The sequence below is a fragment of the Mus musculus genome, chromosome 10, assembly GCF_000001635.26.
Source record: "Mus musculus strain C57BL/6J chromosome 10, GRCm38.p6 C57BL/6J".
Classification (NCBI taxonomy): domain Eukaryota; kingdom Metazoa; phylum Chordata; class Mammalia; order Rodentia; family Muridae; genus Mus; species Mus musculus.
Window position 1 is genome coordinate 62,666,461 of NC_000076.6, and position 15,700 is coordinate 62,682,160.

The window sequence follows — 15,700 nt, forward strand, 5'->3', positions numbered from 1 at the left end:
AGGTCATGTATGCAGGCCTGACAACCTGAGTTGGATGCTCAGTCTTACAAAGTGTCAGGAGATCACAACTCCCAAGAGTTGTCCTCTGATCTCTGCATGTGAGCTGCTGCAACACGTACATGCCTGAACACACACACACACACACACACACACACACACACACACACTTCTATCTTAGTTAGAAAGAGTTGAGTAAAGTGACTCATATCTGTAATGCCAGCTCTGGAGAGGTGGACACAGGAGAGTTGTCAACATTTCAAGGCCACCTTGAGAACTGGGCCAGCCTGAGCTGCAGTGAGCTATCTTAAGCAAAACCAAACAAGCCAAGGAATAATATGTGTAATTAACTACAAACTATATATAAGTTGGTCCCCATAAAGACACATGCTAGGCTAGTGGCTAAGGACAGAAACAGAAGCCTGAGTATCACTGGATAGAAAGCAACTTTAAAAATTTGAAGACATAGCAGGAAAGCAGTGCCTAGTGGAAGCCTTGGGTTCCACCCTCAACACTAAAAACAAAAAACAAAGCAGGACAAAAACCAAAAACAACAAAGACCTACCCCTGGAGGAAGCATTCCTGATGAACAAACAGGGAGATAAAAGTCAATGAGAGTCATAGAAATAATATACAGACTGATCCCTTACAGCCTAAAGGGTAAACTAAACCCCCACAGTGAAATTCGGTTTGTGAGGGCAGAGCTAAGAGCTGCAAACACTACAGAGTCTGATTATAACATGCATTTACATATGAAAAGAACCATCCAGAAAGTAGGAGAAATACCTTTAGGAAGTACCAGTGCTGGGCTGCTAAGATGGCTCAGTAGACCAAGCAAGGTACCTACTGCTAAGCCTGAAGACCTGAGTTCAATTCCTGAGATCCACATGGTAAGAGACTCTTGCTGCGAATTGTCCTCTGACCCTCCACAGGTGTACCTCCACGGCATGCATGAGCCATCACACACACACAGAGACACAGACACACAACACATAGTTTTTAAAGTGTTGAGGTAGGGCTTTTCTAACTATATTCTTTTTAATTTTTTTCCCTGTACTGGTGGTGGAGGCCAAGGCTTTGTGTATGGTAGGCAAACATTCTATCACAGCGATATCCCTAACCCCACTATTACACTTGAGACAGGGTCAAGCTGCCAAGGCTGGCCTTGAACTTGCAGTCCTGCTCAGCCCAGCAAGTAGCTTGAGACTGCATACCTGTGCCATTGAGCTGGGTAACTCATGGTATTATAACAGAAGATTCTACAGTGAGGAAAAAAAGACACCATGCTCTTTCTATGTTTAAGATTGTTTATAAATGGAAACCAAACACATTCGGATGAACACCAAGGGCGGAAATTGCTTACCTGGGTAATGTTTGATCAAGTGCTCCAAGAGGGACTGTTGTGTTACCATCACCTGAGCCGCGTTCATATCAGCTATAGCACAGCAGAGAACTTCAGCCAAGGGCACAAACCGGCACTGGGCTATGGGACTCATTTGCACTGGGAAGACATCACCTGAATTGGAGGTCAAATAGAGAGTAGGTGATGAGTTTGCCTTAGCATCAACCATTCAGGATGAGTGAGCTGAGAACAGCTTAAAGGACTGACAGGATCTGCTCAGACTCCACTAACCTAGCATGCTCGATGGAAGAAACTGTAAGAAGACAAAAGGTTTACATCCTAGTCTCTCCGTGATGTGCTAGCACGTCGGAGGTCAGACATTGCTATCCTGCAGTTCACCTTTAAAAGCAGACTTCCTTATCAGCTGGGAAGCCCTGGTTCAGAGTACAGCACCATTGGCAGCACGGGTGCAGATAAGCCAGGCTTGCCACAGTCTACAGACAATCTCTCAGGCAGGGGAATGAGCAATTATTGGTGGATATGGAGTTTGGTGCTTGGAAGAGAGCAATTGATGATAAAAGTCAGAGGTGGGCTTGTAAAAAGAGCATTGTAAAAGTTTGTAAAAGGGCTTGCTTAGCATTCACAAGACACCAACAGGGTATTGAGAGCATGGTGGCACACACCTGTAACCCTAGCACTTGAGACAGACAGTGGAGAATCAGAAGTTCAAGGTCGTCCTTGCCTACATAGTGAGTTTGAAGCCAGCCTGGGCTACTTGAGACTCAGGCTGAAAGATGAAAAAATAGATACAGCTTAATGGTAGGGCACTTACCTGTGTGTTCATCCTCTTAACGTGAGGCCTTAGGTTCAACTCAAGGTACCTCACACACAGTAATAAACTAATCACTAATCTACTACCACCCTATAATCCCAGAAGTCAGGAGTGGAGGCTGCAGGAGGGTCATAAATTCAAGGTCATCTTCTGCTACATAGTAAACTTGAGACCAGCATGGGCTACATGAAACCTTTTCTAACATAATGAAAACAGCAAAACAAAACAAAACAAAACAAACAAAACAAAAAAACCCTACCACTAGTTACAAGTAATTTCCTCTTTAAAATCCACGTATAAGGGGGCTGGAGAGATGACTCAGAGGTTAAGAGCACTGACTGCTCTTCCAGAGGTCCTGAGTTCAAATCCCAGCAACCACATGGTGGTTCACAACCATCTGTAAAGGAATCTGATGCCCTCTTCTAGGGGTCCTGAGGACAGCAGCAGTGTACTCATATAAATGAGATGAATTCTTTTTAAAAAATCCATATATGATTTTATATGAATTTACATGAGAGACACCCCAGAGAACACTTGGAATTTCTTTAATTTCTCTAAGAATCCCCTTTCACTGTGAGTGTCCAACCCTTTGAAACTACAACTCTAAAAGTTGTCATCTCTAAGTTTCTCATGCTTAAGACTGCGCCCCAACAAGTGAGTTACAACCACAACAAAAACTAATCGTTTTTGGTGTGTTTCCGACATCGGGGTGGAGACATTGACAGCCGCACCAGGCTGTTGACAGTCCACTGGACAAAGTAGGAAGACTTCCCCAGCCCAGTCCCTCCCAGCCGTTGCTAAGCTACGTGCTGCAGGTGCATAAACTAAACTCTGTGTCCAGAGAAGTGAGGCGAACCCTAACCCCGGGAACTTTGTGACGACTGCCAGGAGGGCTTCGGAGCTATGGCAATGCCGGCTTCCCTTACTGCTGCGCTCTGGGCTTGTGGGACATAAGGTGAACTTCCTATGCAGAAGATCCCACGTGCTGACCCAATCAGATTTCACAATTCCAGAAAAACTCCCTACTGTGCACGAACTAAAAATGGCACCCTTAAGGATGGGTGTGTGTTCCACACTTTTAATCCGGAGCTTGTCTTAGCATTAGGTTAAAGAGAAACTGCAAGCCAGAGAGCAGACCCTGCAGTATTCCTTCCATTTACTCCCGGTGCTTCCGATCCCAGCCGTGTCTCTGTGGTGCGACATGTCAGGGATGCTCTTGGGGCTCCCTTCTGGGACTGTACACCTGGATTCCTTGGAGACCACTGTGAGCTCAACCTTGATGACTGTACCGGTCAGCCACGTCTGCATGGAGGTCGATGTGTGGATGGCAGGAAGCAACAACCACCGTGTCTGCATGGGGAGTGGATTCACAGGGACACACTGTGAGACCTTGATGTCTCTTTGTTGGTCAAAGCTTTGCCACGATGATACAACATGTGATGGCACTGTTGACAGTCATGTTTGTCACTGCTGGTCTGGAGACACAGGTGCCCTGTGTGAGACGATCTATACGGACACAAAGCTGGCCTCCCTTTCTCCTTCAATTTCTTTGGAGCCTCAGGCTTTGTTTGTGTCTGTCGGCCTGGATTCACAGACAGGAGCCTAGCCTGACCGTCCTCTGAGAGGCTCCCCCCCAGCAGCTGACAAGCAACAGAGGCAGAGATCCACAGAGCTTGGGAAGTCTTGTGGAAGAGTTGGGGGGAGGGAGGATTGAGGAACCCAAGAGGGGACAGGGTTCCTATCCAACTGAGTCAACTAACCTGGACCCTGGGAAACTCCCAGAGACTGAACCACCAACCACAGAGCGAACAAGGGCTGGGACCTTGCCTCCCCACCCCATATGTAGCAGACGTGCAGGTTGGTCGTCATGCAGGTCCCCCAACAACTGGAGCAGGGGCTTACCCTGACTCTGTTGCCTGCCCTGTTTCCTAATTGGATCACCTTGTCTGGCCTCTGGGAGAGGATGTGCCTAGTCCTGCAGTGACTTGAGGTGCCAGGGTGGGTTGATTCCTTAGGGAGGACCTCCTGTTTCTCAGAGGTGAAGGGGAGGGAAGAGTGGCTGTGTGTGTGTGGGGGGGGGGCGCTTGGGATGAGAGAGAGACTTCGATCTGGATGCAAAATGAATAAATAAATGGAATACAAAATCAGAAAAGTGGTTAGGCCGAAAGATAAATACCATCAAAATAGAGCAAAATAGATGTCATGATCCATGTCTGATATATTTTCTACAATCGATCAGTTAAGAGATAGACAGACAGAATAGAATAGAAAGGATTTTTAAAGATTTTGTTTTGTTTTGTTTTTTGTTTTCTCGAGACAGGGTTTCTCTGTATAGCCCTGGCTGTCCTGGAACTCACTTTGTAGACCAGGCTGGCCTCAAACTCAGAAATTCGCCTGCCTCTGCCTCCCAAGTGCTGGGATTAAAGGCGTGCACCACCACCGCCTGGCAAAGATTTTTTTTAAGGACGGGGCCCTCAACTAAGTTTCCCAGGCTAGCCTGGAACTCACTATGTAGACCAGGCTGGCCTAGAATTCAAAGAAATCCACCTGCTTCACCTCGGAAGTGCTAGGATTAATGGTGTACATCACGACTACCTTTCTAAATCTCTCGTTGCATTCCAGTGGTTGATTTATTTATTTACTCTTAAGTTTTTAGTCATAATGAAAGCAAAGAACACGTTTTAAAATAAACTTGAAAGTTCACTTTGAGGGGAAATGAAGAAAGACCATTGTAAGGCTGAGTAAATGCCTTCCACATGCACAGAGATGGACGCCAACTAGCAAGCGACAGGAGCTAGCTCTTCACTCGCCAAGGAAGCTTTGAGTAAGGCAGATCCCTGGAGCTGGCAACCTTCAAATGCTGACTAGACACCAGGCAGTGGTGGCTCACGCCTTTAATCCCAGCACTCAGAAAGCAGAGAAAAGTTCGAGGCCAGCAAGGTCTACGGAGTACATTCTAGGACAGCCAGGGCTACACAGAGAAACCCTATCTCAAAACACAAACACCAAAAAATATTGACTAGAAACAGCCTGGCTTTAGACCAGTAGTTTTCAACCTGTGGGTCTCTACCTCTTGGGGTGGGGTGGGGGTCAAACAGGAGTTGAATATCAGATATTTACATTACAATTCATAACAGTAGCAAAATTGCCGTCACGAATTAGCAATGAAAACAATTTTATCATTGGAGGTCAGCACAGCGTGAGGAACTGTATTGAAGAGTCGCGGCATTAGGAAGCGTGAGAACCGCTGCTTTAGACTGAGGCAATCAGTCCTTGCCTCCTGGTGCCTAACGCCCTAGAAAGCCCCAACTGGTGGAGGGCAGAGGTTGAGAAAGTGTGACTTGCTCTTGGAGTGGGTGACAAGGGCTTAACAACCCAAAACAAGGGACTGGGGTGGTGGCAATTGTTACCCTAGCAAAAGACCCAGCACTCATACTCATACTCGCAAGCACTGGTACCAACTCCAGTTCCGGGAGATCCGGTGTCTTCTGGCTTCCGTGGGCACCAGGCACTCACGCCGTGCACATACATATTCATGCACCTAAAACAAGTCTCAAGAAACAATCTAATGAAAGATAAGAGCGCATCATGGAGGAAAAACTGAGCTTCCTTGTGTGAGGGCATAAAGCCCCGCCCCCATCAACCTCAGGTGCAGTCCATCAAGAAAAATACCCAGGCGAGAATCAATGCAACCCTGGTCAAAATCCCCATGTCCTCATCACCAAAACCAAAAACCAAAAAACAAAAGAAACAAAAACAAACAAAAAACAAAACAAAACCAAAAAAAACTTTAAAAATCCTAAATTTCTGGGGCTGGAGAGGTGAGTGAGTGCTTGAGAGTACTGGCTGTATGTACTTCCAGAGGTGCAACTCCAGCACCCTGTGGAGGCTCACAAAGGTGTGACTCCAGCTCCAGGGGTGAGGACTCCCTCTTCTGGCCTCTGTAGGCAGGAGTGCAGGCAAAATACTTCATGTGCAGAAAACTAAAATTAAAAAAAAAAATCCTTACTTCATCTGAAAGCACAAAACTAGCAAGTAGCCAAGCAACCCTAAGCAGAGAGCAACACCGAGCCAGGTTTCGTAATGAATGGGCTCCCTGTATTCTACTTGGGAGGCTGAGGCAGGAGGATCACGAGTTTGAGTCTAGGCTAGGCTCCAAAACAATTTCCAGGTCAGCTTTGGTGCTCTCTCTTTAAAACCAAACCAAACCAAACCAATAATCCCTGGTGAAAGTAGATAGGAAAGTAAAATTGATGGGGGTGGAGAGTGGGGGGGGGTATCTGAGGTGGGAGGAGGGTAAGTAGGGATGAGGAGAGAGAGATGGGGACGAGGAAGAGATATGGGGATGGTCAACCAAAACTATGTATGAAAATTCCATAAAGAATTCTAATACATAAGCTAATTAAAAAACAAAACCTGAGCCGGGCGTGGTGGCGCACGCCTTTAATCCAAGCACTTGGGAGGCAGAGGCAGGTGAATTTCTGAGTTCGAGGCCAGCCTGGTCTACAAAGTGAGTTCCAGGACAGCCAGGGCTACACAGAGAAACCCTGTCTCGAAAAAACAAAAAACCAAAAAACCAAACAAACAAACAAAACAAACCCTGGGTGCTGAAGACCTGGGTCTTCAGTTAAGAATACTTGCTGCTCTTCCAGCGTACCTAGGTTCGATTCCTGGCACCCACGAGGTGGCTCCCAACTTTCTTTTGTTGTTGTTTTGTTTGTTTGTTTATTTGTTTTTCAAGACAGGGTTTCTCTGTGCAGTCCTGGCTGTCCTGGAACTCACTCTGTAGACCAGGCTGGCCTCGAACTCAGAAATCCACCTGCCTTTACCTCCCGAGTGCTGGGTTTAAAGAGGCGTGCGCCACCACCGCCCGGCTTGCTCCCAACTTTCTGTAACTCCAGCTCTAAGTCCTCCAACTTTAAGCTCTAAGTCCTCTTTTAGCCTCCTAGGGCATCTGTAGTCACGGGCTCATAATCTACACACAAAAGGCACACATATATGCATAATTTAAAATAAAATCATTTTAAAAAATTAACTCAAGGGCCTAGAAAGATGGCTTAGCAATTTAGAGCATTGGCTGCTCTTCCAGAGGCTACAAGTTCAATTCCCAGCAGCCACATGGTAGCTCACAAGCACCCGTTATTCCAGTCCTCCGAGGTTATGACACAGTCTTCTGGCATATACATGGTGTACCTTACATGCAAGCAAAAATCCATACATATGTAATAAGTAAATCTAAAAAAAAAATATTCTAGTAAACTTAAAATGAACCAAAGACCTTAAAAGAAAACCCAAATTATTTCTCCTGCCTCTGGAGTCCTGGGACTACACAGATGAGCCACTAATTCCCAACCTGTCATGTTTTAATCTGGGGTATTTCAACTTGATTTTTATGATTCATAAGAGACTGTGCTAGCAAATAATACAAACAGAAGAAAGGGCTCTCGAGAATTTTGAGCTCTCATACATGCATACAAATTTTTCTGTGTCATACATGTAAGACCTTGTCATATAGGGTTGGAAAGATGGCTCCGCAGTTAAGAGCACTGACTGCTTTTCCAGAGGTCCTGAGTTCAATTCCTGGCAACCACTCGGTAGCTCACAGTCATCTGTAATGGGATCCAATGCCCTCTTCTGGTGTGTCTGAAGACAGTGACAGTGTGCTCATAAAATAAATCTTTAAAAGAAAGAGGAGGAGGAGGGAGAGGAGAAGGAGAAGGAGGAGAAGGAGGGGAGGGGAAGGAGAGGAAGGGGAAAGGAGGAGGGGGGGAGAAGGAGAAGAAGGAGGAGGAGGAGGAGGAGAAGAAGAAGAAGAAGAAAGAAGAAAAAGGAGGAGGAGGAGGAGGAGGAGGAGGAGGAGGAGGAGGAGGAGAAAGAACTTGTCACATCATTATACTCTACTGAACTCTAATTCTAACATTTCATGTTTAAAACACAAACTTCCCTCAAGAGCATTTGGACCCGATGCAGGTATGCTTGTGGAGGACACTGTGCCAGGCAATCGGCCAGGAATCCATGCATTATTGACCTTCAGATGGTTTAGCTGAGCCACTGGACCTCGGCTCATTATGGGGATTCGGGAAATCTGAGACCATTTCTCTGGGCCCTGGTACAGAATCCCACGGTGGGAAAGGCATCTACCAAGCGCAGACAAAGGAGCCTGCAGAAGCACTTGGGCTTTAATAAAAGAGGATGCTGGTCCAGAGTAACCCAAGCAGAGTCCCTGATTTCAAGCTGCTCTTTTATCTGGCAACTTTTTTTTTTGAACCTTAAAATTAATCCTGACCTGGTTTTAAAAGGAAAGAAAGCCAAACCAGCCTTTTTGCAACGACCTGCTCCTCGTTGGTTGGAGATAACGGGTTATGTACAAAGCCCAGTGGCTTTAAATGATTAGGTTGTCTGTGTTACAACTTCAAATAGGTTCAGGGAGGAAAAAGAAATCAATCAGAATGGAAAAAAAGACCAAAAATGTTTCAGTACCACAGAGCCAAGCCCTCTCTCGTTCTCCCTTTCAGCTGAGTGAAAAAGAAAAGAGAACACAAACACTTAAAATCTCCAGACCAAATAACACCGGGAGTCAGACCCGCCTGTGGAGCTGCGGCAGCTGGGCATCTGCCACGGAGGGGAAATTGCTAAGCACAGAAGATCCTGGCTATGCGGGTGCTCTGCCCTGTGGCTTCAGAAAGAACAAGGTTAGGGGGTGAACCTTGCCTAGCATGCAGAAAGCCCTCCTTGGGTCAGGCCCCCAGCACCACAGAGAACGGGCTAAGATGATCCATACCTATAATATCGGCGGCATCAGGGGTTCAAGGTCACCCTCTCCTGCATGGCAAGTTCGAGGAAAGCTAGGCATACAAGAAACCGAGTCACAAAAAGAGAGAGCCTGAGGCTAGCGTTTGAACCATTTGGCAAGTGCTTTAACTGAAAAGAAAGCGGGACAGCATTGAATCACGGAGGGTCACGTTCACGATGACGGACAACAATTTATCATGCTTTCCGGCCATGGCAGTGCGTGCTTACTGCAGCAGTTCTGGAGCCTTGACAACACACACCATGGTCTTCTCTTGCTATAACCCTCCATGTCCCAGTGACAGGAGAAGATATTTTAAGCAGGAACAGAGTTGTTTGGGGTCCGCTCTATGGGCTAAATTGCCGTAGTAGATCACAGAAAGAATTAGCTTCTGATGTTCATGAGGGCTTGTCTGTGAAGCTCAAGTTAACTTCTGTACTGAACAATGGGTTTTCAGAGTCCGATGGGTTCAGTTCACTGGGCCTTCGTCAGCACCTCTTTGTGGGTACATCCTGCAGGAGGTGTGGGTCTAGCAAGTTTCTTTTCAAGGACTTCAAACCCAGAGTTGTTAATGCGCTAGAATCCAGGAGGTCTGAGCTCAACAGATCTGCTCCATGATGGATCTGTAGTGGACACCTCCTTGATTATGTTTCTAGCCCATACTTAGTCCATCTCATAAAGTAAAAGTATGTCAATGGTCCTGTATGAACTGACTCAACATCAAACTCAACCAAGTATCAACTCTGCCCCTGCGGGGCTAATTTCCCTCATAGCCAGCTCTGAGGGGTGCCTTGAAATTACAGAATAATAAGTGATGTAGTATACCCAAGAAAGAAAGGATAGCCAGGCAGTGGTAGCGCATGCCTTTAATCCCAGTTCTCGGGAGTTTGAGAGCAGGCCCTGAAGGGAGAGGGGAGACGGGGTTCCATGCGTGCCAGGCTGGCTTCAATGTTTATACGTGGTCAAGGATGACCCTGAATTTCTGATCCTTCTGCCTCTGCCTCCCAAATGCTGGGGTCACAGACAAGCACCACCACACCCAAGAACTCATGCCTGCTAAGCAATCATTCTACCAACTGAACAGCATCCCCAGTCCCAGTCTGTCACCCCTGACAGCTTCCAGGCACCCGGGACCCATCAGCCTTCTCTTCTTCCTCCACAGCAGAGCCTCCCCTTAAGCAAGTGTCCCCTGGCCATAGATTTGGCCAGAGCAACTCCAAAATGGCAGTCCTACAGAGGCTAGTGGAGGATTTCTGCAGATGCTGACTGTAGCCGGACACTGATACTTTGTGGTGGTTCTTTTCCTCACCCTTTATCCACACCCCCACCATCACTATATAGGAGAGAAAGGAGGAGAGAGAGGAGAGAGGAGAGAGGAGAGGGGAGAGGGGAGAGGGGAGAGGGGAGAGGGGAGAGGGGAGAGGGGAGAGGGGAGAGGGGAGAGGGGAGAGGGGAGAGGGGAGAGGAGAGAGGAGAGAGAGGGGAGAGGAGAGAGGAGAGGGGAGAAAGGGGAGAGGAGAGGGGAGAGGGGAGAGGGGAGAGGAGATAGAGGAGAGAGCAGAGAGGGGAGAGAGGAGAGAGCTGAGAGGGGAGAGGGGAGAGGGGAGAGGAGAGAGGAGAGAGGAGAGAGGAGAGGGAGAGGAGAGAGAGATCCTTGAATCTAATTTCTTCTTGTTTCTTCTTTGAGAGTGACAACTAACAAACCACAACAAACACCCCCTGAACCGACCTGTCTGGTAGAGCCCCCGAGCATTTATATACCCTCAGGAAAGTTCCCAGAATTCCAAACGTCACACATTCACAGAAACTTATCTGCAGCTGGCAAAATTTTCCGTGCCTCTGCTAAAGCACGAGGCAAATCATAGTCAACTCCCGAGAAGCAGCCCCACACCCCCACACCCTGGGTTAAAATGAAAACACATTCTTATAATTTTTCTGTGTTTTCTAAAGACACCAGAATTCCAGAATTATCAAAACTGTCACTACAGCTGATGTTGTCCCTAACCATACCCCCAGGTGACCTTGTGGCACCTGGCACCTGGGTACCAGCTGCCTACTGGCCCATGGCCAACCTGGCAGCTGACTGGGGATAAGCTACAGCAGGACACACCCGCCTGGGGTGCGCCAAGCACGGAGTATGGGCCATGGGTCACCAGCCTCCTTTTCAAGTGATACATGTGCTAATATCAAATGCCAGTTGAGTGGTGCCCGACAACAGACGCCTTTGGCCAATGACAGATACTACACAGTTTGGTTGTCAGACAATACATAAATGCAGAGGAAAGACAGGCAACCTTACCCAGGACTGTCTCTTGAGCTCTAGCTGCATCCCGTAACCACCACCCTGTCTTTATATTTTGCAGGCCTCTCCTCCCCCCAATTTCCCCATGCCATCCTCGTTTTCAATAGAGACACAGAGAGGTCTCTGCTGGCAGGGAAAGAGCTAGTGGCTCAAACAAGCTGGCTCTCCGAAGGTAGCCATGCTCACTGCGGTACCATCAGCTGGTCCTTAACTATTTATTACAAATAAGCCTGGTATAAGAGCAGAGGCATTCAAGGAACTGTAGAGATCAAGGTCAGACTGAATTACATAGTCAGGCCTGTATCTCAAAACAAAACAAAACTAAGGGTTCAGGCTATATCTTAGAGGCAGAACATTTGCAGAACAGTCGCAAGGTCCTGGGTTGTATCCTAAGGACCTCGAGCACAGGCCAGAGAGCCCACAAACTTAGGGGTCTTAATAATAAATTTAACACCAGGTAGTGGTGGCATACACCTTTAATCCCAGCACTTGGGAAGCAGAAGTAGGTGGATCTCTGTGAGTTCGAGCCCAGCCTGGTCTACCGAGTGACAACTGAGGCCATACAGAGGAAAAACCTTGTCTGGAGGGGGGTCAGGGGGTAGGAGGGATAGGGGGGTAAGGGGGTGAGGGTGGGGCGGTACATATCACACATTCTAGAGACCAAAAGTCTGAGTGTTTTAATTCGACTTGCTCTGGGTCTCAAAGCCATACTCAAAGTGTTGATGAGACTAGATTTTTTTTTTTTTTTTTTTTGAAACTTGAGAAAAGGTCTTACATAGGCCATACTGCTCTCAAACTTGCTACATAGCCAAGGCTGGCCTAGAACGCTGATCTTCCTGTCTCCACCTCTCAAGTCCTAGGGTTCTAGGTATGTGCTGCCACGCACAGCTTTCAGCCTGGTCGCTCACCTAGACAGTTGCTGGGTACATTTAGGTTTGGGCCGGGACTCCCTTGTGATTATAAAGCTGATGACTAAGATCCCTGATATCACGGAGAGTGGTCCAAGATGAGCCTTTCTCTGAAGTTCAAAGGCCCCTGCGGGTCTCGTGGGGTTGCCTGTCATCTTCCTCAGAGTGACTCTTCCTCACACCTCCACCCTCTGATTTGCTTTCAGTTTGCTTCTGCTGCTCGTCAGATACATTTCTCGTTTCTGAGCATTTTTATTGCTCATACTCGCGGAGAGGGGGAGAGAGGAGCTACATTTTGGGCTGTGGGTTCAATCCCCAGCACCCACATGGCTGCTCACAGCTGTCTCTCCCCCCACTTCCAGAAGATCTGACGCCCTCTCCTGGCTTTTGAGGGCACCAGGCATGCAAGTGGTACACAGACATACATACAGGCAAAAACATACATACACATTTAAACATTCCTAAACAATTACAATAATAAACCTCTTTAAATTGGCCTCCCCCCCCAACCCCCACCCCTGGCAAAGAAAAAAGTGTGTGCAACATTTCTTCCTGGCTTTCTAAGCAAACCTGGGACAGACTTGAGGTGACACTTCTCCCCCAAGAAATCCTGGAGGCCGCACAGGGACAGCTCTTATTGCTATGTATCATCACAATCAATGTAAAATATTACTGGGGTTGGCAAGATGACCCAGCAGGTAAAGGGAACTGCCACCAAGCCTGAAAACCTGAGTTGGACCCCTCAGAGCCACATGGTGGAAAGGAGAACCACCTTTTCCCCTGACCCTTGAGAGTCATTGATGTGTGGCTCATTCACACGTGTGCGTATACACAAATACGCACACACACAACACATGTACCTTTAAAAACAGAATACTGTCTCAAAAACTACATAACCATGGAAGACAATCTAGTGCAAAACTGTTATCTGAATAATAGTTCCATGTAACACTTACTAAGTGCTGTCTTTTCTATCTTCCCAGCTCTCACTGGGGACAGGGTGACAAACATTCCAACCAGGGTTTCAGGGTTCTAGTCTGGATCTGCTGTGTGGCCCCAAGTCACCACAGCGTTTCTCTGGTCTGTTCCCTTTCCCTGTTTGTATGTGTGGGGCTTGGATAGATAAGCATTTTTCAAACTCTGTTTTATAGAGCACTCAATACGTGAAGCTCTCCGTAAGAAAAAGGTCCCTGGGGCTGGAGAGAGATAGCTCAGAAGTTATAAGTTCTGATTGTTCTCCCAGAAGACCTGGTTTTTGTTTTGTTTTGTTTTGTTTTATTGGCAAAGGTGAAGTACAGAGGACCAATTTGATTCCCAGCATCCACAACCATTTGCAACTAAAGTTTCAAGGGATCTGCTGCCCTCTCCTGGCAATTCAATGCACTGCATGCATGTGTCACAGATCCACAGCAGGCAAAAGACCCATAGGCATAAAATAAAAATAAAAGTTAAGGGGCTGGAAAGATGGCTCGGTGGTTAAGGGCACTGGCTGTTCTTCTAGAGGACTGGGGTTCAATTCCCAGTACCCACATGGCAACTCACAACTGTCTGTAACTCCAGTTCCAAGGGGACCTGACACCCTTACACCAATGCACATAAAATAAATAAAAATTTTTAAAAGGTGGGTTTTTTTTTGTTTTGTTGTTTTTTTGTTTTTTGAGACAAGGTCTCTATGTAGCCTTGGATGTCTTGGAACTCACTATGTAGACTAAGCTGGCTCGGAGTTCCTCCTGTTGGGATTAAAGGTGTGTACTACCAATCCCACCAAGGCTAAAAAACAACAGAAAAAAAAAATAGAAAAAAAAACTTTTTAAAGAAAAAAGGTCCTGGTTCAGAAAGATGGCTCATTGGATAAAAGCATTTGCTGCTCAAATGTATTTGATGGGTTGAGTTCAAGCCCCGGAACTTCTGAATAAAGCTGGAAGCAGAGAACAGACTCCAAAGAGTTTTCCTCTGACCTCCACACGTACACCATGGCAAGTGCCTCTCCCTCCCAATAATATTAAGAAAAGGAAAATAGCGTTCATCCTGTGACCAAATGTTTGCAAAGGTGCTTCTTGGAGTTGCAATGACATGGTTAAAGAGTATCTGTAAAGAATGGCCTGGCTGGCGTTAGCTCCATAGCTCCTGGCCACAATCAGGAGCTGTGGTCTGAGTTAATCATAACCCAGTGTGGGCAGGTTTGGTGTGCCTTCCTTTTTGTAAAGGAAAACGACAAGCTGCAAGCTCCCTCCATTACACTGCATTCTGTTTATGATCCTGTGCCTCTTTGCCAAAGCCTGGACCCTGTTTTCCTCTACTCGTTCCTACAAGGCAGCCTTTGCACGCTGTCATCTATGCCTACCCTAAATGCTGTTCAACCATTTGAGCACCCCTGGAAACCAGGAGCTGGGAATATTCTTCATGTACGTATTCGTGATGTAGGGAGGAGCCACTGCAGCGCTGCACCAGAAAACCCAGACCGCTCCTTAGCCAGCAGATATTTATTGAGTATCTATTATATGCCAGTTGTCTAGGAACTACAGCAAATGGGACACAGTACTTGCCCTCAAGGGGCTCTGGTTGGAATGAGGAGACGTGGGTGGAGGCAATTATAACCCAAAGTAAAGACTACAGCACTCCACTCAGCACTTCTTAGGACATTAGGAGATGCCCAAGGCAGACTATCATGAATGAAAAAAAAAAATCCCTGTGGGGTCTTAGGTCCCAAAGGCATCATGAGAAAGCAGGGGCCATCCTGGAATGTTAGGAAGCACCCTTCACTGCACTTTTGGAATACCCTCTTTATTGATTAGTTACCTCAACTGTTCAACAAAAGGAGAACAATGTGCTTGAAGGCATGCCCCGGGGCCAGCACTTGACAGTATTGGAATAAAGCTGCCTAGAATCTTTTCTCTTTTCTTCCCAAACCAAAGCCATCACGCCTGATGAGCCCGTGTCTCCAGCATCTCCAGCACCCTGAGATTGTTTTTCCTCTAGCACACTCCTTTGGTACTAGAGGTACTTCTTGATCAGTCCTGACTTTTTCCCGGATTCCATAGCCTTTTGACTAGCCACCAATCCTGACAGGTGGTCCTCTCACCTGAAAGGACTGACCTCAGGGCTGGGCACACTCTATTTTTGAGAGATATATTTCTGAAGTTAGGTATTTTGTTCGACTGGTCCATTTGAGATATACTGTTGTTCCACCGTGTGGAGGCAGAAAACATGGATACTCCATCTTTAGCTTCTCGTAAGACTGGCAGCCAGATGGCGAGACTTCCGCCAAGGAGATTTAAAAAGACTTATCTCCTTCATTCTTTCTTCCTGCTTGGATTTTTGTTTTGTTTTCAGACAGGGTCTCATGTAGCCCAGGGTGACTCTGAGCCCCTGATCTTGCCTGCCTCTGCCTCCTGAGTGCTGTGATTAGAGGTGTGTGCTACCACACCTCCGTGCTTGAATCTTAGGTAGATGCAGCTCTCATGACCAGGAGAAAATAAATTGGAGGTCAAACAACCACCTGGGTACACAAGAAGGCAAAACAGAGAGG

The 15,700-nt window shown here is 46.9% G+C and overlaps 1 protein-coding gene and 1 pseudogene across 3 annotated transcripts in view; one reads left to right on the plus strand and one right to left on the minus strand.

Annotated features, from left to right (window-relative positions):
* The window catches only part of Stox1 (storkhead box 1), a 67,052-nt gene that overhangs the window by 7,418 nt on the left and 43,934 nt on the right, over positions 1–15,700 (minus strand). For all 3 annotated transcript variants that reach the window (NM_001364705.1, NM_001033260.2, XM_006513474.1), the window contains one exon: positions 1,361–1,513. In NM_001364705.1, the coding sequence (NP_001351634.1) occupies positions 1,361–1,513 (153 nt within the window). The remainder of the gene's footprint in view (positions 1–1,360; positions 1,514–15,700) is intronic.
* Gm18514 (predicted gene, 18514) lies at positions 3,233–3,764 on the plus strand (annotated as a pseudogene).